Here is a 24,408-nt window from a genome sequence, read left to right as displayed (position 1 = left end):
TTCATGCTAAACCAGATGCTCCAAACTACAGTCTAATGCAAAGAAATGAGCTGTCATACAAAAAAAAGAGTTGATACCTGCCTAAAATGCTAGATAATGAGAATGTACCACCACTGAATTAGCTCATGTGCTGACTCAGATTTTGTCATGGAAAATCACTAGTTCAAATATAAGACATCAGTAAATACTGCAGCAGAAGAACACTCCAGCATTTTTCTTTGGATTGGGTGTTTCCCCTCAATGTTCAACGTTCCCTCAACAAGCAACTTACATAAAAATGAGTGACTTGGAGGAGAATCACTCCAGAGTGTTTTCTGAACATCTGAATGCTATTCTTAACTTGCTGCTGTTACCATGGAATTACTTATGGATATGTCAGAGTCCTTTGAAAATTGATATAGACCACCCTGTTTTTCATTTTTTTTAATAATACTGTGCTGTGTAGTCATCACTGGTGTAAGTCTGTCTGCAAATAAAAGTGTGTTGGTAACTTGGTGGAAATTGACTCTGCAAGAGATGATTGACAGCTCATTTGATTTTCCCCTGCCAACAGATCACTGAAGTCAGTGTCTTCAACCAGACCAGAAAAATTCTTCCTTGCTTGGTATCTTTACCTGGCCGTGGGTTTGCCACAGAATTTTAGTGTAGGAATGGGTGAACAAGCTGGAACATTTTTAGAGGGGTGCTTCCTGAAGGATGTGAGGTTAACCTTGAAGTGGCTAGTCAGAAATTAAATATCCGGGGCTTTTTCTGTATGGACATCTCCTGGTCAGTCTTAGAAGCTGTTGTCAAGTGGTCAAGATGAGGGAAGTGTTGTCATTTAATTGTAGTTGCTGCCATTAACTGGTTGAGTGCGACACCTCTGTGTGAAATAGTCATGAAACAAACTGCCCATCATCTACAGGAGAGGAAATTGGCTTTAGAGGAGGGAGTGGGTGAAGTGCTCCTTTGGTCAGGTTCGTAACATCAGGCTCAGTGGAGCAGGTGTGTAATATGCCCTGTGTTGAAATCCTTGTCTTGCTGTTATGTTCTGATGACTGAAGAGGATGTTTTCCTGAGCCAAATGATTGTCCCCAGTAGATAATGAGTTGTCTTGCCTACCGTGGATTTGGGAAAAGAAAAAGCAAGCTACAGAAATGGAGACCTCAAGTACTCCTACAGAACAGTAGTGCTCATAAAAGCTGCAGAGAGAAAAACCCCACGCTAAAGTTCTTGTAATTAGTCATAAATCTGAAATGTTTTGCACACATTGATAATTGCAGATGTACTTCACCAGATGGCAGTGAGTTTGGTGATTTAGCTTCAGCCAGCTGTATCTGTCTCACTGCCTGCAGCCACGTATTACTGCACACAGCAGGGAACTGGCACTCATCCCCACGTCCTCATAAATGTCACAAGTCTGTCAAACCCTCGGAGGGCAATTCTCATTTCTTACTGGTGGCTATTAAAAATCATCCTTATGTAGGTCTGGGTCATAAGACCTGGAAAGTGGAGACACAAACCCATGTGTACTGTACATAATTTATCTTTTTGCTGTTCTGTTACTCTCTACCATTTAAATCACCAGCCTAAGCAGTTTGGGAGTGCTGATAACTTGAAAACAGTTGATTCCAGTACCAGGGTAAGAATTGGCTCAGGATATTGTTCCTGAGAAATTCTGGTTTCTAGGGTAATTCGTTCCTGTTCCTCTAGTTAAACTTCCTTAGCATCATGAACTGAGAAAATGGCTTTGTTTTCCATCTGCTCTGGTGAAAGGACAATTAGATAAGAAAATGGCAAGATTACTGGACTTCTCTAAATGTTAATGACTAATAGGGATGGTTAATACTGTCCCAGAGCAGGGTGAAAAATTCATTGTGTTGTTCTGTTTTCATGCAGTGTGCAATATCCTGAAGACCTGGTGGAAAGGGATGTTTTAATAGAAGTAAATGTTTCATTCTCACCTTTTTATGGCAAATTTAGGAACTTCTCAGTCAGCCAGGATGTTTTATTTTCAGACATTATTTTACCAGAATCCATTTTGGATTATATGTGCCCTATTATAAGATAGTTGAATGTTAATTTTTCCACTAAGTGCACAATCCATTTATTTTTGAGACATCTCGAAAGGAGAAAACTATTAAAAAAGGCAATTTTGATAACAGTTTGCCACATTAAGTTGAAAAACCTGTAAAGTTAGCATGATGTTAGTTCCAATCATCTGTAGTGTGAAGTTCTGTTCTGATAATGTAAATACCTCATTATTTGCAGCATTAAAGACAAATTTACATTTACTGCTTTGGGCAATAGCCACAAATTAAGATCACATTTGCCAGGTCATAGGATACCAGGGTGGAAGTGACTGGGCAAGAGCTATTTGGTGGAATAAACATCCACATAAAATACTATTTGCAATAATGTATAGCTAAAATTCTGCTCGTGCTGTCTCTCTTTAAGGTACCAGTGCTCAAAACTTTGATTTAAAAAAGCAGCTTCTTACCTTAGAGTAACAATACCTCTGGTTCTTCAGATTTGGTGAGGTTTTGTGCTGAGCAAATAAAAATAGTTTCACATTTGAGCTCTGCAAGCAGCAGCAGAAGCAGGAAGATGTAATCACGGATGTGGGTTCCAGCAAGCTGCTGCACAGGACAACGGTGCTGGCAAGCACAGCTCCGTGATGAATCCAGAAGAACAAATTGTAACCTGGCTGATTTCATCAGGAGTCTTAAATTCCCCTAAGAAAATAATAGACGATCCAGAGGAGTTCCTGAAAACTTCTCTGAAAGATGGAACTGTGCTTTGTAAACTCATTAATCGACTGCTTCCGGGATCTGCAGAAAAGGTAACTCTTTAAAATGTGTTTTGCAAGCCTGAAACCCAGCACTGCTCAGTAAAATGGTCATGGTGATGTCAAGGTATGGTTTTCTTTGGGAAGATGAGCAAGGAGCATCAGAGAGATGAATGTTTTACATCTGGGTTACCAGTTGTACCTAACTGAGGGCTAAGAACGACTGTAGTTTTAGCAGATTTTGTCTTTTTATCCAGAAAAAAACTGAAAGATTGCAGTTGGGTAAGTTGGTGTGTTCACTGGGTCAGGAAATACTGGGCCTACAAGAGAGAAAATGAATTGGGTTTGAATGGAAGGATGTGCTGTTAATCTCTATTTACATAAATATCATTAATTACAACTCTAGATGTATTCACTCTTTTGGAACTCTTACTGTAGTCAGAAAATGCACTAGAGAAGCAGATTAGGAATAAATAATGAACCTTGCCTCTGTGCCATTTTGAAAAGTCCCAAGGGCAGCAAATGCAATTTCAGCCATGTGAGTATCTCACAGTTTTATGAGGCATATATTCAGACAGTCTGAAAAGTGTTAGAAGTAACTGCAGCAGGAAAAAAGGGAAGGAGAGCAATGAGAGATAGGAAATGGCAACATAGAGGTGTTTAACTTAAAAAAACAAAAAAAAAAAACAAAAAAAAAAAACCACCACACAAACCCGCTTCTGTATCCTGTAAAGCAGGAGATGTAATTTATTACACAAGAAATCAGTTTTGCTGGCTCCTTATCTTTCGCTTATATGTAAATGGTTTGGGGCAGAGTGTTCCTAAAGGTCACCATTTCCCCACTGTCACTGAGGGCACTGCCATATGTTGCCATGCAAAACAAGGCACCAACCATCTCCATTTATGCATCACTTCCTCCAGTGGCTCTTTCTTCCTGCTTCAACAGCTTGGCTGCCACCCCCACCCGCCCCCTTAAGAAGCTTCCCTAATTCAGTATAAAATGCACATGTCAATATTCATGCAGGCCTTCTGAATAGAGGCTATGCAGAAGGTAATGCAATTATCTCAGTGGATTTTCTTTCTTTAGTACTGCTTGGAACCTAAAAATGAAGCTGATTGCATAAGTAATATTCAAGAGTTCTTGAAAGGCTGTGCAGTCCTTAAAGTGGAGGTAAGTCAGCTTGGATCTTTTTTTTTTTTTTTTTTTAATTGCCATAACATGCTTGTTTAATCAGCACTCTGAAAGGAAGACAGATACCAGAGTGACAAAATCAGTTGTCATTCCTCATGTTTTTCATTAATAACATAAATTAGAGGATGGGTAATTTAATATTCTGTCTGGAGAAATGCATGCAGACCTTTTCAATGTCTATTCCTGATCCTGTGTCTATATGCTTATTCCTACTCCTAAGCATAGATCTTATTTGCAATATTGGAATCTAATAACTTATGAGTTCAGCCAATTTTTGATATCAGTTTTTTCACTAAGTATATGTGAATTTACAGTGTAAAGGCTTTTGTACCACACTTCAATTCCTACAGTAAAAAAGGAAATTCTAAGAGCCACAGTTGTCTTGGTTGAACTATGACCAACATTGTGGAAAAAAAAAAATTCTGAAGAAACAATCTGGCAGAAGCATGGAGAGCATCCTCAGGCATTACACAGACTATTTGTGCACCACAGTGAAGAAGTCCAACTCATGGTAGTTCTGTTCCTGGGCTTTTCCTTTGAAGGTATATACACCCAAAGAGCCTTTCTAACCAGCTTTTGGTGGTTTGGCTTTTGGCTTTTTGGTGAGCTTTTTGCTCACTCCACAAGTGTTCCACTCTCCTGCTGTTTCCCAGTAACGCAGTTCTCAGTGCCTGCTGCATCAGCCCAGATCTAAGAGCAGATACATGTAGAGTCTCTGAAAGCCAATCACATCAGAAATCAGTTGTCTTCTGGTATTTGTGATTTTTCCATTTTTCAGAGAGTTTGCTTTTCTATTAAACAGTAGCCAAAATGGTTGTGGTGGAAAATATTAATAACCAGGACTCTTAAACAGCTAAAGATAGGACAAGGGAACAATCATCAGCTGCTGTGCTTTAACATCTCATAGTTTTGAAAGCCAGTGCACCATTTCCAGACACTAGGAACTAGCAATGTTGTGTGTCCAGCTTTGAGTATTGCTCTGATCCTCCTCGTGCTTTTTCTTCCTTGATTTTGATTTAAGAAAAGGCTTCTAACTTACTCCTCTGATACATAACCTCCTTAATCTCCAAAATACTCTGACCCTTCAGTAACTTCCCTAGTGCTCGTGATTGCCTCTATCTTGGTTGCTGTGAAAGGAGACCTCAAAAGCTGACCCAACCAGGCTCGAGTTTTTGCTCGAGCAAAATGAAAATCAGTAATTTTTTTTTCCTAAAATATAAAGTCATGTCAGGATGCCAAGGGAAATAAGAATTTTGCTTCTTTCCTGGCTTCTCTCTTTAGCCTGGGGCAGAGAAACACTCAGGGTAGGACAGCTGAGATGGTGGACAAAACATGACACAAGTTAGAGGGTGCTTTTGCTTTCCTCTGGCTCTTCTCCTCATGCATTGCCAGCTTTTGAGTGAGGCAAAGCCAGAGGAGACATGAAAACCCTCTGCCATTTGTTCTCTTTAAATGCTGTTCTGTTTGGACCCTCCTGGCAAAGAGACTGGAAGAAACAGACCTCTAGGTGGTCTTCTCTCATGTCTGATGTTTAGTTTGCATTGGGAGAGGGGGGTTTCTTTTGGGGGCTCAGAGAGATTTTCTCTGCAGCACGTTTACTTGGAAAGCATGTTTGGAGCATCAGAACAGGCAGGGAACCTTCTGATTCCAACATCTGTTGGCAAGGGAGTTGAAGTGATCTGGTGTTAAGTCTAAAGAAGATGGGCACAGGATAGAAAAAACAACCTTGCTTGAGAAAGGAGTATGTGGAAAGACTTTGTTTAGTAGGTTTGAATTCCCTGACTGCTTCCATCTTGCTGTTTAGACAGACTTTAGATTTAACAAAAAAACTTTCGAGGTTCTGTCAAATTCTGCCCTTCTCCAGATGCCACAGAGAACTCTTGTTCCTTAGATATGAAGAAGTAGCCTGGGACTGGATCCATGCCACTTCTCTTGTTTTGAGGCTGACAAGTGCATGTTAAGGTCAGAGATTCTGTTCCTGTTGTAGCTGTGAGTGAAAGAGGATGTTCTGAGGAAACCCAGAGCTCACAACTTCTATGCTGAACGCTGACTTGAACAAAAGGACTTCATCCTGGGGAATCACAGCCATGGAAAATTTCTTTGTACCTTGTCAAGGCAGCAGATACCTTCATACTTAGCCTTAAATTTGCTGTTGTTACAGTTGTGCAGCTGCCACTTGGAGCTGAAAACAACCCTTCAACAAGCACTGCTAGCATGCACAGAAGGTGATCGGGGTGGAAGTTAGGGTTTTCCAACAGCATTTGATTGAAACCCAACTCCCACCTTCCACAAAATTGGTTCTGCTTGCCAATCCCTTCCAGGGGTAGGGGCTGCAGAGGTTACTCCTGCAGAGCTACAGATATGCACTTCCCTCCTACCCCTCCTTGTTGTCCTGCTAACTCAGTCTAAGGAAGTGGAAGGAGGACAGCAAAGCAAACAGCACCTTCTGCCATGTTACAGGAACAGTGAAAGATTTGGATGTACTGGAAGGGAGAGAGAAGGACACTCTGTGACCTTCCTGCTTTGAGGTGGCTCTGTTAAATTGCAGCGGCTTTACAAGCTGCTGGTGTGAGCTGGAAGAGTCTGTCTCATTGCAGGCTATAAATACCCAAACTTTTCCCTTGCTCTAGCCCAGGACTGAAGCCTGCAAAGATTGGCTGCTTCGAATGTGTTAGTCCTAAAAAAGAAGGCAAGCAGGGGAATCAACACCCTCTTCTAACTAGATAAGTGCTGTAATTAGGTGAGACAAGATTGTGTCTAAAATTTCCCAACTCCTTTTAGGTGTCATAGAATATCTGTCAGCCCAGGTCAGCTGAGAGAGGACTGGGCAGAAGATGTGGACACCTCTTTGGAGTTACACTGTCCTGAGGGGATTCTTTGGTGGTTTAGGCTGAAGAACGGTGCAAATAACCTGTTTGTGCTTCACTTACACTGTGGCTTCAGCCCCTAAGCTGTGTATATGATCCAAGATCTGGTCCAGTGAGTGAGTGCTGCTGAGGCAGTGACAGCTGGATGCAAGGGGGTTGAGGTAGAAAGAGGAAGGCAAGAGGCTCAGGCCTGATGGCCTGGTGGAGTCTGGTTTAGAAGATACAGGGGGAGAGATCATGAGGTAAGAGAAAAAAAAAGGTAGAAGGGTCCTGGCCTAGCTTGTTCTTGAGGGCTCAAATGGGAACTGATAGTGTTTGCTTTTGCTGTTGACACGACTGCCTATAATTATAGCAGCTCAATAGCTGAGCATCATTTACTGCTGAAGAAGTGCAAGACCTTCATTCAGCAGCAGCATTTTATTGCTAATACAGCCACAAAAGTTCTGAAAGAGGCTGAATTTTGTGAACTAAGAACAATTATCTGCAAGGTAAATCAATAGCTGGATTAAACCTGACTGTCCAGAATGATCACAGTGCATGCAGTGTGTCATTGCTGTTGTGGGCAGAATGGAATCTATTGCTGCAGTTGGAGGTGCTTGCAACCTTCACCAACCTTTTTGTACTTGGACAGAGGTCTTGGGAAGGCAGATGAAAGATCATCACCCTCTTGGCTTTCCATTCACACATTCCCACAGCCTGTTCTGTTTTGGCTTCCCTCCTGGTTTCCTAGCTGGGCAATGTCAAAAGCTCCAGCCCAGCACCCACCAGTGCAAGCACTGGGGATCAGGGTATGTGTGACCTCAGTGACCCCGGTACCCCAGGGACCTCCACCTTGCAGCTGTCTGGGGCACCTCTGACACTCCCGCGTCCCTGGATAGCCTGGGGACCAGCAGCCAGGCTTCACCCTCGATGTCAGCACAGCACAGTTCCCTTTCCAGGCTGCAGCCTGCTGTTCCAATGAGGCGTCTGGGGATTTTCACGCTCCCCCCAGGAGAGTGTTCCCCGAACAGATGGGCACAGGCAGTGGAGGTGCTGTGCTGCCAAGCCAAGGATGTGCTGCCTCTGGGAATTCGCTGCCTCGACTGAACTGTACAATTGCAGGCCCTTCTGCAGGGTTTCTCTCCTCAGTGGTGCAAACCCCCTGCAATTATAATTTCAATAGCCTGGATTTCTTCCTTTCTTTTCCTATTATTTCCTTCTCAATTTTTCCTGTCCTTTTCCATTCCCCTTCCTTTCCTTTTTTTCCCCTCTCCTTTTTTCCCCTTTTCTTTTTTTCCCTTTCCTTTATTCCCTTTTCCCCTTTTTTCTTCCTTTCCCCTTTCATCTTACCCCTCTTTCCTGATTTACTTTTTCCCTTCCCCTTCCTTTTCCCCTTCCCTTTCCTCTTACCCCTCCTTCCTGATCTACTTTTTCCCTTTCCCTTTCCCTTGTTCCCTTTCCCATCTCCCTGTCTCCTTCCCTGTCCCTCTCTCCCTGCCGCCCGTGGCCGGCGGAGGGAGCTGCGGCCGCACCTCCCGCCCGAATCCCGCAGCGACCGGCGGGGCGGAGCGGGGCGGTGGCACCGCCTGTCACTTCCCCTTCCCCTTCCTTCCCTTCTCTTCGCTTACCCGCGCCGCGATCCGGCTCCGGGTCAGAGCCGCAGCGGCCGCCCCGCGGCCCGCAGCACCGTCCGCAGCACCGCCATGCCCCGGGGCTGCGCGACCGCCCGACCGCCGCCGTGAGTACCGACCCGCACCGGTACCGGCACCGCGCGAGCCCCGCCGTGTCCCCCTCGCTGTGTCGAGACCGGCCTCCAGGGCTGTCACCGGGTGGTCCCCGCAGGTGTCCCCTGGGGGCTGTCGCCAGGCACCTCCCATGGGTGTCACCCCTCCCTTCGGGCAGTCCCCACGGGTGTCACCCTCCCCTCGGGCAGCCACCCACGAATGTCGCCCTCTCCCCGGCTAGCACCCACGGTTGTCCCCGGGCAGTCCTCACGAGTGTCACTCTTTCCCCTGTGCGGCGCCCACGGATGTCACCCTCCCCACGGGCAGTATCCCCGTTGAGTTTGGCAGAGGTGGAGCGCGGCTCGGTGCTGCCCAGACAGCAGACCCGGTTTGGGGCAGACCCGGTATGGTGCTGGCCGGGGGCTGTGGAAGTGTCGCGGCGCCGGAGCTGGGGCCCGGGGAGCAGAACCGGCTCTGCGGGGGAAACGGAGCTGCCCCCGCCGCCCGCCCGTCTCCCTCCCTCCTTCTCGCCGGTTTTGGCAGCGCTGGCGGAGCCCGGCCCGGCTGCTGGGCTGAGGCAGGGGCAGGGCTGGGGGGAGCGAGCTCCGGTACCGCTGGGAGCGGGTGTGGAGCTGCCCCGGCTCCAGCCCTCATCCTCGGGTCTGGATGAAGGATCGCGGCTGTGCCGAGTTTTGGGCTTTGCGCCCAGCTTGAGGTTTGCCGTGGAAATAGTTTGTGCAGATAAAGCATCTCGGGCTCGGAACACAACCCAGGTCACCCTAACTTTTCTGCAGCCCCCAACCCGGTACTGGGATTTTGGGTGCTGGTTGTTCGTCCTTCCCGAAAAGCTCCCTTGGTCACTGCAAGTACCGGCCCCTCCTCACCTTCCCGCTGGCTTTCGGAGGAGGACTGGCGATGCAGCAGTGCAGGTTTTCTCTCTCCTGGTGTGATGCCTGACGGAGCAGCCAGAGTGTTTCACAAGGGCATCTGCAGTCTGTGGTTCTGAAAGTCGGAAAAGCATTTTAATGGAGATCCTTAGGTGAAGATCCTCAGATGACAGCTGTAGATTAAATCTACGGGTTTTTAAGCAGGGTTTCACTTACATTCTCCAGCTCTTCCACAAGCTTAGACAAAAAAACCCCAACAAACAAAAAACAAACTGCCCCCCTCTATTTTTCTTCTAGCTTTGCATCTTGTCTCTCAGGAATAGAGTTATGGATGGACTGTGCCTGAGAAAGTAATTTTTAGTTCCTAAGTGAGGACTTTTCTGTATGATTAATTTGTTCTGGAACAAGCTGTAGACTGTATTTATATTACAGTAGCTAACACAGAAGAGTTTTCCACATAGCTATTGTTTCACAGTAGCTATTCCAGGCAATATCTCAATAAAGAAAAGGCCTAAAAGTTATTGTTTGCTTTTGTGCTAGAATTTTTTGCATATCCCACTCACAGTTTTTGTTGTTTTTTTGTTGTTTGTGGCTTTTTTGGACTTTGTCAGCCTGATGACTCTGAGCTTACAGCATGGTTCTGTGCATTGAAGGATCAGGGATGCATTCTACTACTTCATTCCTTTAGAAAAAAAAATAATAATGTTGTTCATTCAAGGCAGGACTCGTTTTTCTGGACTTAAGTGGAAGTAAAAGGGTAGGACTGAGAAAATGACACACCAGAGAGATGCATGCAAACATCCCAGCCTGGCTGTTTCCTCTCCTCTCATGCTAGGCAGGGAGGGGGTTGCAGGAGCGTCACTGTAACCTTGCATCCTCCAGCAGCTGCCAACAGGGTCACCGCACGCCCGGGCTCTCCGTTACCGTCTCCCGTTCCACGGAGGCGCTGACGCCGCTGCCGGGGGCCCGAGGCGATGCTCAGATAGCACCGGCTGCAGCTGCAAGGCAGGAAAAGTAGTTCATGCACCACTTGGCAGAGGGGACGAGAGCTGCGTGGTCTCAAGGAGCAAAAGCAGGCAAGTGTGGACGATAGATCAGCTTGGAAAGAGCCCAAGGTAGGTGAGGATGTCCCCAGAATGTGCAGAGCAGGAGGTGCGGTCAGAGCTACTGGTTTTAATGGTTGTAACGTTGGCAGGTTGTTCCCCTCTGAGCATGGGTTAAATTTCTTTATCCTAAAGACTTTCTCCCACTATTGAGTGGTTGAGTAATTTTTAAAATATGTTCTCAACAAAAAGCAGCCTTTGTGCTGCCTGTGTTGGACTTCGTTGCTGCACTGGTGAGAGGAGAAGATGCCATGAGCATCCAGGGCTGCAGAAGAGGCCAGTCCTTCTCCTGTTTGAAATATGCCAGGCACACTCAAGGAGCTATATGGGAAAGCAAGAGCCATTTTAAAGGGCAGCACTACCCTGAAGGTAAATAAGTCTCATGCACTTATTTAGCAGGACACACTCTTTAGTGCTTTGGAAGTAGTTGTCTCAGTGCCTTCCAGGAGAGCTTTAAAATCATCTTTCCTTTTCGTTGGTTTTGAGGATCTGTGTTCTCCATCTGCAAGACAATGTGTATTTGGGGATTAGCAGATGGTGCCTTGGTGGTACCAATAATGGACTTTTTGTATCACTTATCTTTCCTTCATTAATGGTAGGGTTTCTACAGCCTGTATGAACTTGAGGGTATTTCTCATGTTTGGAAACTTAGATTGCCCCTTCTTGTACTGGGGGTGATTTTAGAAGGGCTGGGGGCATGAGGTTACCAGCCAGAGAAACTAAGCCCTTGCCAGCTATGCTGTTGAGGCTTAGGAGCACAAAATTCTTTAGAGCATAATTTTTGCACATAGAGTAATTGGTTTTGGCTTCCTGTAAAAAAATATAAGTGTATTATATATTCCATATTGCAATAAGAGAAAATTCTGTGTGTTCATTTCTTCTGTGGAAAATATGTGTGTGTACATATACATATATATGTACAACCTCCATCCCTTCAGCTTTTGATAGCAAAAATAGCAAGAAAATCTTTCCTTCCTTTAAGGCAAGCAATAACCTCTGTGATTTTCAGAGGTCTTCTCTGCAGACAGGACCAATTCCTTCCTTCCCTGTTCCCAGCTTTACACTCCAAGTGCTGCCAGGTCCCCCTGCCCTCCCCACACTGCCTTCCACCAATGCCCCAGGAATTCACTCCTTGTAAAGGAAATGGGAATCATCAGCCCTGAGTAAACACCTTCCCTGCAGAGGCATATGGGCTGCTCAGTCCTCATGGTCACTCGTGGGTTGCTCAGACAGCCAGGGTGTGATGTCTCACTGACCAAGTTCTTCTTTCACAGGTGTTTGATCCACACGATTTGTACACTGGAGAACAGTTCTCCAAGGTCCTGAGTACACTAACAGCTCTAAATAAAGCCACAGAAGGTAAGAAAAAAAAAAAAAGGTGGTTTTTTTTTTTCTGTTGTCTTTCCAAAACCTGGCTTGTGTATGTGCTGGGGTGGGTGTTTTGTTGTGGTTTGTTTTTTTTTTAATTCCTAGTTGATTATGATTTTTGTAGGCTTGGCAAATTGTGCTGCTAGCACTGATGCCTGATGCTGGATGGTGGAATTGACATTTCATGCTTCTAGCAGCTCCAGCTTTAGATGTGACATTTCAGAGTTGTTGTATGCACTCTGCAGAGCTTGATTATCCCTTTACACTAAGGGACCTCTGCTTGGTTTTGACAGTATTAAGAGACCCTGAAGTAGGTCACTGTAAGGGAATCTCAGTATAAATGAGCATGTGCCTCCCTAAATGCAAGTATCAGATTTTAAATAGTGCATTTTAAAGCTGCAAAGCAGATCCATCTGCAGAATATCTTTACTGAATGGCAAATGTCATTGCTCAGTCAATTGTGCTGAAGTTTCTTTCTCTCCTCTCCCTGGGATCCGTGGTGTTGGCTCCCAGAGTTGGGAATCAAGCTGATTCCCACCGGGAGGAGGGTTTGATTTCCCTGTTGCATATTACATTTTAGGTGATTAAAAGGAGAAAATTTCAAAATGCAAACCTGCAATTTTCTTTTCATGGGAAGGCTTTCCTGTTGGCTCACTGCATTCTGCCTAAATTTGATTTGCAGCAGTTTTCTCAGTTGTTTCACTTCTCTTTCAACTGAATTTCTGGTTTTGGGTTCTCTTCTGCTGCTCAGGTGTTCAGTGATAAACAACCTCTTTGCTGGGACTGGACCATCTCCATTTTTCTACTTTTCTGTTTGAATGCAAGGTTTTATGAAATCACATATGTAAGAAAAATATGTTTATACATTATATAGATTGTTGTATAAATTATCATGGATACACTATAAGCAGCAACATATTCAGTGTATTATAATAGTGCATACATACATATATATGTACACACAGGTATGCATGTGCCTATACATGAAGAAATTCAGGTTCCTAGGCTGCCTTTCTGCAGACAGCACTCTGCTCTGCCACCAGTTCCCTCCCTAGAAGTCAGTGATGATGACTGAGGCTCAGCACATCTCCTTGCAGCCTCTTACCTCTCCATTAAATCCCAGCACCCGTTGACCCTGTGTAGGCAGCTCCTGCAGCTCAGTATCATGGGGGATATAAAATGCAGATCTTCTAGACAGGGAGTAGCCTTGGCAAATGCTGTCGTTATGGCTGATGTTAGCATCTTTATTTAGAAAGCAAAAAGAATAAGAAACTGCCTCCGTGCCTGGACTGCAGGGGTTTGATGGGGTGGGAGCAGCACTCTTGTTATTTACAGCCCCAGCTTGGTTCTTTCTGCCACCTGTGTCTCAGCTCACCCATGCAGTCACCAGTCAGGGCTCAGGACGTGGCTTTGCTGGGGGATATTTCCTATTACTATAGGCTATAGGGAAGCCAGGATCCTCTTGGTTTCACAGCAAACATCTGTTTGAACAAATGCTTTCTCTGTTTAAATGTTAAAAAGCGCAATGCCTGCGATATAATTAGCTGCTCAGGCAGAGAGCACCCTTGGGAAAAGTACAGAGTAAAATAAATACATGTCTAAAACGTTTGCTTTTTGGTGGCTTGGCCAAGTTCCTGAGAAGCAAGAGCCTGTGTCCTACAAACTGCCACTGCAGCTGTCCCAGTTTGTCCATCTTGCCGGAGGCCAAGAGCTGAGTGGAGGAGCATCAGGACAAGCCTGGTACCCACTGCTGCAGCTCCTGCTGTGGCCAGGGCTCTGGCATGCCAGAGCATCCCAACACCCATGACAGAAGCTGAGGGAAGTAGGTGACAGCTGAGGAAGCACCGTGGGAATGTGTTTCTGAGCATCCATTTGAAGTCCAAATCCTCGAGTCCTCCTGGATCTTGTTATGCAAATAACTGGAGGCATCATTTGTAGCAGATAAACTCAAAAGTTCAGCAGCTGTCCATCAAATAACTGCAGTACTGAGCTTGATGCTTTTATCTGAAGGAGAGAGCAGGGGAGGAAAACCAGCTGTGCTGGAACAGACGAGGCTCATCTGCCAAAAATAGTGTAGGAATGTGTGCAGAAAACCCAGCTATTTTAACCATAGTTTAAGCAACATATGGCATCAGTGTTCCATGCTGGACCAGGCATAAAATAGGATGCTGTCATGATGCAATATAAATGATATACTTCCCTGCCAAACTGTCAAAGTCAGTTTTACATTTGTTTCTAGGTTGCTGTAGATATTTATAAAAGCATTGGGAGATTGGGAGGGGCAGGGAGAAGCACAGAATCTACAGTAACCAAGTCATTTCCGTGGGACTGTTGCTGATGCCTTGTGTAAGCAGAGAAATCTGGACTGGTGGTTGACGCCCTCCCTTCTTAGAAGGAATCAGGGGAAAAAATCTCACATTGGCAGTCAGCCACCCCTAACCCTGGCCTGTGAGTTGCTGGGAGCAGCCGAAACTGCTCCTGCTCAAATCCCAGGATGCTTCAGAGAAAAAAAAAACCCAACAAAACCAACCCACTCTGTCTTTGCAGAGTGATTTTCCATGTGGAGGGTTTTTGCTGTTAGTGCAGCCCTGGGAGCATGGAACTCGCTGTGTGGTTGTCAGGCAGTTGTGTAATGAACAGGGCAAGAGAGAAAGCTGACTCACTGGCAGCACATGAGATTTAAGGTGAATTTTGTCCATTGCTGGAGTGTGGAGTGGGTGAGCAGTGTGTGTGTGTGGTGTCACTGGGGGTTTGTCTGGTAGCAGTGCCTGGAAGTCATAGTCAGAGACCTGGTCTCCCTTCTGCAGGGTCTTGGAGAAAGACAAGTCAAGTCCACCCTACAGGAGCACACAGTTTGTGTTGCTCCAGGTCCAGCCTAAGGATGAAGTGTTTTCCTATTGAAACACAAATCCTCTAGGGAGAATAAAAGCCCAGCTGAGTTCCTGTAACTCCTACCAAACTTCCCCTTTGGAATGATTTTTCCATGTTGACATTCAGACTGGAGGAGAACAGGGGCACAGCAGTCTTGTTTTCTTGTTGTGTTTTCTAATTCCTGCACATGCTTGGTGGCTTCATCACCCTCTGCTCTTGCAGTGTTTTCACAGGAGAACTCCAGACTTTGTCCAGGGGATGTGCACATCACCCAGCACAGTGATACCTGTAGACCACTCATTCTCTGTCTTTCCTCTGAGGTCCATGGGCATCCTAGGCTGACACTGTGGGTTTAAAACAAACAGCTCTGGGATACAGAAGCTCTTAAATCTAAAAAGAAGCTAAAAGGAAGGCAGGCATCAAAAGCCCTTTACAGTTTACTGAAATGACAGTGTCTGCTGTTGTTTCATTTGAGCACCATGGCACATGGAAAGGAGGTGATCTGAGTGTCATCCCATGCTGGGGTATGAGGTATGGGAGCAGAGAAGTCTTGAATCCCATGGCTTTGCCACACTGCAGCACCCAAGCAGGATTCTGGGGCTGCCAGGTCCTGCAGGAGCTGAGGCAATTCTTGGTGATGAGGCCACTGATTCAATCTCAGGGCAGGGCAATTTGTGACCAAGAAACTTTTTGCCTCCTGTCAATTTATTTTTTTTTGTATCAATATAGAAACAAATCACTAATTGTGAAAACCAGATGGGTCTGACTACCAGCATTATTTCCAGCATCAGGCAGGTGGTGAAAGGACAAGCCCAGAGTCCAGTTTGCAAAATTTTGAGCTCCGAGCATGTGCAAGAGACAACTCCAAGAGCTGCTGAGATGGTCTGAGCCTTTCCCTGGGCTGCCAGTCTCCTGGGAATGACACTCCTGTCCTTCCTCAGCATGGTCTGAATCCCTCTCTCACATGGTAATGGCAGCAGTCCACAAACAGGAATCAGAATTGTGCCTAGCCTCTCTCAGCTGTATAATGAACCCAGAAGGACTTATCTAAATAGAGAAGTGATTGTGTGGACCAGCTGTTCAGCATTCTTCCTCACTCAGTGGGGCAGCCCACGCTGCAGCTGCAGAGGTGACCTAAGAGCTAAACTTTGAAACACCTTCAACTGGGCTTACTCAGAAACATTCCCAGTTGGGCAGCATGGGGCTGAGTGTAATTTTGTTTTTCTGCAGTTTTAAGGTGGATTTCAGAACCCTATTGCCATCATATATACTGCACAATTGCCATGCCCTAGGAGTGCAATTCAGCTACTTCTGTCATGGAAGGGTTAACCCAGGCCAGAAAAACCATCTTCACTGTTAACTGGGAGTACTTGCCCTGGAGATGCACTGCACTTGCATTTCTGCTCTGATAGATGCACCTTCAGCTGTTCTTGTTTCCTTTACAGCCTTTGCTCTTGGCTTTGCTTTGATGCTGAGGGATGGTGGACAGTTGAGTAACGTTCAGTTGTTGTTTTTGCTTTTCCAGATCACCCATCAAAAGGACCATGTTCACAGCTTTCATCACTTGGCCCTGAAGCTGGAGGACCTCACACTGATTCCACCAGCACAGCTTCACAGTCAGCGAGGGTCCTGAGGAGGCAGTCCAAGCCTGTGGTATCTTTTATTAAACATTTCATTAAGGGTTTGATGGCTGTGGGGGCAGAGGGGTGTGAGTGGTACCCATGGGTCAGGCACTGAGGCTCCCTCTGATCTCCATCGTGGCTTAGCTGCCTGGGCTGGGGAGAGTCTCAGGGCTTCTCCAAACTGTGATGCTCCTCTCTGTGACATGAGAAGAACGATTCTTATCTGCCCTCTGTTGCACTGTGAAACAAAATTAATGCTTGGGAGGGACCTCGTGGCCCTCTGGCAGGAGTGCTTGCACAAAAGCAAGACATTATTGCTGTTATAAAGAGCAATACTGAAAAAACAGCTGTCACAACAAAGAAGAACAATAGCTTGTCCTAGTGACTTCTGCTTCTTTGGACTATTTACTGATGTTTTTCCATGTTTCTTTCCTTAGGAGATGACCGAGAATGGCAGTCACCAGCTGGTGGTAAAGGCCAGGTTCAATTTTAAGCAGACCAATGAGGATGAACTCTCCGTTAACAAAGGAGACATTATTTATGTCACTCGGGTTGAAGAAGGGGGCTGGTGGGAAGGGACCTTGAATGGAAAAACAGGCTGGTTCCCAAGCAACTACGTCAGAGAAATCAAATCCACCGGTAAGCAAATTGCTTTAAGGGCTGATTGAATGGCAGCACCACAATGCAGTGTGGATCCCTGTGCCTCTGGGAAATGGCTGCTTTTTATTAAGGGCCATTTGTGTCCATAAAGCAGCAGGGCTGATGGAAGGATGAATGAGGCCAGAAGGATAAAGCCTTTCGGATGAGTAGCTTGAGAGCTGTTTCTGCCTCTTCCCCATCTCCTTGTGCCTTCCCATTGCTCCCCCAAGGCCCAGCATCACAGGAGTGGGGATGTTGCCAGAGGAGCAGGCTGGAGATGGCTGCGTGGGTCCCCTTTGTCCTGGAGAGCTGCCAGGTTGTTCCAGTGTCTGAGCACAGAATTGGGTTTTTGTTAGAGACCTCGGTCAGGCAATGTATTCACGTTTGTCCTGGCAGTGGTGGGTAGGATACTCACAGTCTCAGTGAGTAACTATATGGCCCCAGGGAACAAAACAAAACCCAACAAAGACAGTATGGCCCCAGGGAACGGGCCCTTGGTTTTGTCCAGAGCAATGGCTGGGTTCACATAGTGCATTTTTCCACCAGATGCATCTGCTGCTGCAAAGCTGCAGGCAGTATTGAGAAAGGAAGAGGGAGGGAATGATCCATCTGATGACATCTGCCTTTATTGAGCATTGTCTTGAATGTCCTTAATGTTTTCTGCAACGTGATTTTAACCAGATGTGAGGTGCTGATGACATGAAGCATGGCCCTGGCTTGCTGCCCTGCAGCCTTACAGACCCATTCCAGCAGCTCACCCCATTGTGCTTCTGAGGCCATTGTGTGGCAGTAAACTTGTTTTTTTCACAGAATACAACTTTAATTCCTTAACATAAGCCTTGAGGCCTTACCTTAGACAGAGATCTGTTGTGTGCTGGGTGCTGGTTTTACAGCTGAGGATCAGCCCAGGCTTTTAAAGGCCATGAGACATCAAAGGTGGGCTGGAAATTGTACAACCCCTGTCAGACATCTTTGCTCCCACACTTGCGAGGGAAAAAGCAAAGGAGGGAAGAATAAAATTAATCAGTGAATATTCAGAATTAGGCCAGTTTCTTTTATAAATTCTAAATGAAAAAATCATTGTTAAGGTATCTCATCTCCCACAATTTTCCCCTGGGAAATGCTGCCTGAGCTGGAGCAGGACATTGCAGCAGAGATTGAAGGCCTGTCTGGCACAGCCCAGGAATCATTAATTAACTCAGTGAATGGCAAAATGCTTTTTAAAATAGGAGAGCAAACTTCAGTCCCACGGGGGAAATCAGGTGGGAGCTGCATGGAGTAACAGCATCTCTGGAATTGAAGGGCAAGTCTCTCATTGATCCCCATATAGGGGGAGATTATGGAGATTATCCATTTTCTTTTCATCTGCAGAGCTTTTCTCTTCAGATCCTCTCTCCTGCACCCATTTCACCAGGGAGGAGAGTTTGTTCCCCCAGTCTCTGCTTGCTTAGGACATGTGGCCATATTGCAGATGATGGATGCAGGGACCATCAGCTCACCCTCTGCTTCCCCACCACTACTGCCTGGGGGCTGTAACCTGGGGGGAACCCTCCCTGCCAGCCAGTGGGAGCTGCTTTCCTCACCTACAAAGTGCAAGACTTGTCACTATAAATCGAGTTACTTGCTTTTCACACTGTCTGCACTTTCACTGTGTCCTAAGCTTGCCCTTTGGGTGGAAATAACCAGCTGCATGGAGCAAAGCTCCTCCAAGACTTTAAATGAGTCACAGAGCTCCCAGCTGGAAACAATAGGAAACCCTACAAGGGCATTAATTAGACAAAACATCAAGCTGTGGTTTCCAGGGGCTAAATTTATCAATTTCAAGCTTCTGCCCTGCTATGGGTGAGGAGGTAATTGCCTTTCATGAGTGACTGCAGGGAGAAAGCAGAGACTGGCAGCTCAGCATGGCACAGAGGCATTTTGAGAGAAGGTGAGCAGCCTGGCCAGGGCTGGTGATGCTGACCTGTCCCCAGTCTGCAGATGACAGTGCCTGGAGACCTGGCAGAGCTGTGCTGCTGGTGGGAAGGGGCTTCTCCAGGGAAGGAAGAATGGAGCAGAGACCTGGGTGTGCGTGTGTGTGGGCACGGATGTGCCATGCTGGAGGCATCTGCTGGGGGTTAGCAAATGCAGGAGATGATTAGAGTTGACTTCTAGGTTTGTGAGAGCTTTTAGTCTTTTTATTCAAGTCTGCCTTCTTTCAAAGAGAGATTTTGCATCACAAATGACTGCAGGACTTGGGGTTCAGCATGTTGATTGGTGTCAGCTTGCAGTGCCTCAGGAATCACCTGGATCACATCACTGCATCCCGTATTTCTGGTATACACCCAGTTTTAAAAAACAGTTTTGTGGGCTGGGTGAAGCTCTAGTGTAGCTCCAAACAGTACCAGACGCTGGGCTGCTGCCAGGGATTTCAGAGCAAAGCTGTAAGTTGGTTGGCAGAGGCTGCGTGGTGCTCGGCTGCCTCGGGTGCCCTGCACACCTTCAGTTTGCTCCTGAAGCAAGGAAACAAATTCTGCAATTGAATGTTTGTGTTCACAGGGGTGAAGTTCTATTTGCTGGACATGATACAGTGACTTCTCTTGCTGCAATAATTAGAGCTGTGCACTGTGTAATTTATTGATGTATTTTTTTGGTACAGATAAACCACTCTCTCCCAAAGCATTAAAAGGACTTGAAAGCACTCAGCTGACAAAGAATTATTACCCTGTGGTAAGTTTTTAAGTGCTGATTGTACATTTTAATAAGTAGTATATTATTAATCTTCTGAACTGGCTCCTTCCCATAGAAATCATTGAAGCAATTTGTAACAATTGGGGATGTGACTGTGTATTTAAATGCAGCTATTGCCATTTCCTTGAGTCAGGGCTGTCAAGAAAATAAACCACAAATGTTAAGTTGCTGCAAGATGTCAAAAAGGAGAGACTCAAACTAGGAAACTGAGATAACATGGCAAAAGTGGCAGCTTTGGGATCAGTGTTGGGACATAAGGCATGATCACAGAATCACAGAATCACAGAATCCTAGGGGCTGGAAGGGACCTCGAAAGATCATCTAGTCCAACCCCCCCTGCCAGAGCAGGGCCACCTAGAGTACATCACATAGGAACGTGTCCAGACGGGTTTTGAATCTCTCCAGTGAAGGAGACTCCACAACCTCCCTGGGCAGCCTGTTCCAGGGCTCTGTCACCCTTACAGTAAAAAAATTTTTTCGAATATTCAACTTGAACCTCCTATGCTCCAATTTACACCCATTACCCCTGGATGTCTCTGGACCAGCCCTTGCCATTGACTGCTGTCTATCTTCTGTTGGTAAAGATGGGGAGATAGTGTCACAGCATGAAGCAGGCCAGATTAGAGCTCTGATCCATGATCTCTTTCTTGGGTTTGCCTGGGGATGTTACATCCCAAGCTGCCTGTTCTGTGCCTCTGCCAGGAGCTGCAGCCCTCAGAGAAGGAGCAGCTCACAGCCTGGCTTGTTAACCAGGCTTGGCTTTGGAGCAGTCAGCCTGCTGGGCTGGGAACTGTGGCTGCAGGAATGTCACCTCCTCTGCTGTCTTGCTACTGGAGCTGTGATGTCTGGCAAAGAGGGGGCAGGTACCTCCTTTCTGTGTCCAGGCTAGAGCGAGCCCTGCAATGTCAGAGAGATAAAATGTCTGCATGTGAACATCCCTGGCTCTTGGTGCCAGAGGTGAAATGTGCTCACCGACATATCTAAATATATTTCAAGCAAATCAAAGCAGAAACAACATGTCCAGGGAGCTGGGAACTATCTCCACTGTCTCCAAAGCTCTTCTACATGGATAAACTTGAGTGCTGACCGGGAGCATGCAGGCAGTGGCTTTGCCTGCCCTGCTGCTGGGGACAAATTGGCTGCTGAGATGGATTAGGAGGACCAAACCCAACTCAGCACACCCAAGCAAGGTGTACCTGGCTTAAGCTGCTGCAGAAGCCTTCCTTGGTCTGGCCACTGTTGCATTTAAATTGTTTTCTGCCTTTGTGCAAAGGGTGCTCCCAAGGCACATGCACCACTCCTTTGTTTGCACATCTTGGCAACCAGTTCTGCATGCAGGGTTAGGCATGAGCCTCTTGGGGGTCAGATACTGAACTCGGGTCTAAACTGATGTTGTCTTCATGCTTTGCCAGAGAAGAAGAAGCAGCAGCAGCCCTTAACACCTGCTTTCCAGGCCTCCCCCAGTTTGCAAAGTAAAATTTAAAAAAAATTGGACCCTCCGGGGCTTTCCTGAGTATTCTGGGTTGTGCATTAACAAATGTAATTTGTGGCCTTCAGATACATGTCCATGCTTTCCCACACTTGGAAGCTGATCATGTTCCTTTGACAAGTTGCTAGTACTAAGATCTGCTCAGTGCTCTGTCTCTCACCCTAGGTGTTGCAAAATATTCTGGAAACAGAACGAGATTATGCGAAGGAACTACAATCACTTCTGGGAACTTACTTAAGACCCCTCCAGTCTTATGATAAGTAAGATATAAGAGTACTGAGGTGGAGATAACCCTGTAAAACCCACCACAGTTCATTACTTTCCTGCTTTTGAATGTTGAGGGACCATTACTGTTCTTCTTGTAAAGCCTCACAGCTTCTGGGAACCAGAAAATGCCCCTCTATGGTCCAGGCTTCTGCTCTTTCCTGTTCCTCAGCAATCAGGCAGGCATTGGGCCATGTTAGAGATGGGCATTTCCACCTGGCTGTACCAACCCATCTGCAAGCTCACGTCTGGCTGTCTCAGCATGCATGTTTCCCAGCAGTTGTGCCTTGCATGGCTTCTTCCCTTGTGATTTGCCTCGCTGTGACTTCTCAGCCCCCAGCAGCATCTTCCCCTCATCTCTTCACTTGGCATGTGAGGACACGTGTTCTCTGTCTGGGGTGAGACTGCCTCATGCTAAAGCCAAACTGCTGCCAAGCAAGAAATGACTCCCCTTGTCTCCCCATCTGTGCAGCTGTCGGATTGAAGGACCTCTGTGTTTGGGAGGATCATGCTGCCCAACCCCCCCTTACAGCCCAACCACCACTGGGGGACTTTACCAGGGCTTACCTGTGGAAATAAGCAGATGTATTTTCCATCTATGCTGGGGAGTGATGCAGAGGCAGCACATTGCCATCCTGTCCTTGCCCAGGCAGCACGCTGGGGCCTCTCCACAGATTCCTATCCATAGTTTCACTCTGCATAAAAGACCCTGTACAGGTAGCTTCACCTCCTGCTTATTGCTTCAGCTTTCCAGTTGTCTCTTCCAAATGGTGCCAGCTCAGTGACCCCAATCCATGTTGCTGCAGCTGGGCCCTGGGTCCCTCTGGCTGAGAGACTTGTGAAACCAAGCAGCCCCTGAGCAGCAGGGGCAGAAGGCAGATGTTTAGACTGTGTCCAGTCCAGAAAGATGGGAGAGCAGTGTCTTAACAGCTTTGTGTTTAATTCTCTCTTATCTGCCTCATATCTTCATGTGGGATATGTTTGGCTGTGAAAATTTCTCATGCCTTGTAGGTGGCAAATGGCTTAAATGAGGGTGGTACAAGAGTGATTCTGAGAATGACAGAAGTAGACATGTTAGTTCTGGACAGGAAAAATCCAACCTTTCTCAAGGAACAAAGCAAGCCCTACCCGAGGGCAGCTCTGTAGGACCATCCTCCTGTAAGGAAACCCAGAGCCTGATTCCCTGAAGACAAAGCTGCACACACACCTCCCTCCCCTCCCCTGGCTGAAATCCCATCTGTCTCTGTCTATCAGACAGTTAAACATCTGAGAAGATTAGTGTGATTAAGTGATTAAAGTCCAATTAAGATAATCCTTGACAGCCAGCATCTTCTCAGGAAGGCTGTGGGCTGGAGCTCACAGGTCATGGGGTTTGTGTTTTCCTGTGTCCAATGGTGCATCTGGGGAAAGAGGAATGGCTTACAGATACCCTGGGGGTGCTGCTGAGAGCAACATCTCTTTGATGCTAATTGATGATTTGATTCTTCTAGGCTCAGTGCTGTGGACATTGCATCATTGCTGGGAAATGTGGAGGAAATTTCTGCATTTCAGCAAACTCTCAACCAAGCCCTGGAAGAAGTTGCAAAGTAAGCTCATACTGTAGTGCTGAAGGTGTTAAGCTATTAAACTGCAGCTAAAAATAATAGAAAGACACGTTCATTAAAGTTCCCCCTGGCTGGTGTTTTAGAGTTGTTAAATATAGAAAAAATAAGAGGATTGAAGAAAAAAGCAGCAGGTAGTGCTTTGGCAAGAGGGAAGGTAGAAGAAACTCTGACATTTCTACTCTTAAGGCATCTGCTGAATGAAAGTGTCACTAGACCTAACATGAAAGTGTCACTAGACCGAAAATGCAAGCACATGTAATGTGGGAGGTCTGGCAGGCAAGAAGATGGGGATTGCCAGGGAGCAAATAGTGAATTATTAGAGGTAGTTTCCCTCAGGGGAGGCTGGCAGACCTTAGCCCAGCCCCTCCCTTGGAAGGGCTGAAAAGAGATGGAGAAAGTATCCAAGCTGTGGCTTCCCTTTCTCTCTCCATCTCCTCTCTTATTCCTGGGCAGCCCCTTCCATTGCACCCAGTGCTTCCCAACACATCCTCACCAGTCCCAGTTGGCTACAGCATCCTTGAGGCAGCTGTGCTGGTGGGACAGGACACGTTGGGTCACACCTTGTCCTGGGCTGATGATGTGTTGTGGTACCCTCTGTCAGCACCACAAAACCCCAGTCCCATCTGAGGACCTCCTCCTTCCCAAGTGGCAGACTTTCCTGGAAATGAAGCAGGTGGTTTCTGGGCAATTACCTGAGAGTCTTGTAGCTGCAGGGTGCAGATCAAGAGGCTGAACATTTTGTGTTGGTACCTGTAGGCTCCCTGAGAACCAGCAACGTGTGGGGGGCTGTTTCATGAACCTGATGCCCCAGTTCCGCTCCCTGTACCTGACCTACTGTGCCAACCACCCCTCTGCAGTCAGTGTCCTCACACAGCACAGGTGAGTGATGGAGGAGGAGATTCAGGCTGGAATCCCTCCTTTAAAACGTTACTTTCATTATTAATGCTGGCCTTGGCACGGCCTTTGACAAAAAGCCAAGGGGCAAAGCATGGGGTCCTGCTGCTGGGAAAGCTGCTGAGGCTTTGGGCTCTTCAACATAGTCCCAGCTCCAGCATGGAGAGAACTCCTGCTGCTTGTCCCCAGAGCTGGGCTTACAGGTCCTGTGTACACACACTACACACACTCTTACCTTGGGTAAAACCTTGGGAAACTGAGAAGCAACCTCAGTCCTCGCAGTAGTATCTTCTGTGACTGTTTCTTGCTAAAGGACCCAGGTACTGGTTCAGACCCACTGCTGAAGTGCTCACATGTGGGAATATCTTTCCCTGGGGCACATTGTTGTAAAACAGGGGTTGTCATCAT

The 24,408-nt window shown here is 46.6% G+C and overlaps 1 protein-coding gene across 3 annotated transcripts in view; it reads left to right on the top strand.

Moving 5' to 3' along the window:
* Positions 1-2,656: 2,656 nt before the first annotated feature.
* Positions 2,657-24,408, top strand: part of ARHGEF6 (Rac/Cdc42 guanine nucleotide exchange factor 6) — a 39,742-nt gene continuing 17,990 nt past the window's right edge. For 2 of the 3 annotated variants that reach the window (XM_030448921.1, XM_030448920.1), the window contains exons 1-8: positions 8,407-8,543; positions 11,794-11,878; positions 16,284-16,411; positions 16,818-17,019; positions 19,658-19,728; positions 21,404-21,498; positions 22,993-23,088; positions 23,863-23,985. In XM_030448921.1, the coding sequence (XP_030304781.1) occupies positions 16,821-17,019; positions 19,658-19,728; positions 21,404-21,498; positions 22,993-23,088; positions 23,863-23,985 (584 nt within the window). In that variant the 5' untranslated portion in view covers positions 8,407-8,543; positions 11,794-11,878; positions 16,284-16,411; positions 16,818-16,820. Of the gene's footprint in view, positions 2,822-3,854; positions 3,939-8,406; positions 8,544-11,793; positions 11,879-16,283; positions 16,412-16,817; positions 17,020-19,657; positions 19,729-21,403; positions 21,499-22,992; positions 23,089-23,862; positions 23,986-24,408 lie in introns of those variants that run through there. The other variant, XM_008493677.2, reaches the window with a different exon arrangement.

This window comes from Calypte anna, chromosome 4 (genome assembly GCF_003957555.1).
Source record: "Calypte anna isolate BGI_N300 chromosome 4, bCalAnn1_v1.p, whole genome shotgun sequence".
In the NCBI taxonomy this organism is placed as follows: domain Eukaryota; kingdom Metazoa; phylum Chordata; class Aves; order Apodiformes; family Trochilidae; genus Calypte; species Calypte anna.
The sequence above is the reverse complement of the archived record's forward strand: the minus strand, read 5'-3'. Positions and strand labels throughout refer to the sequence as shown.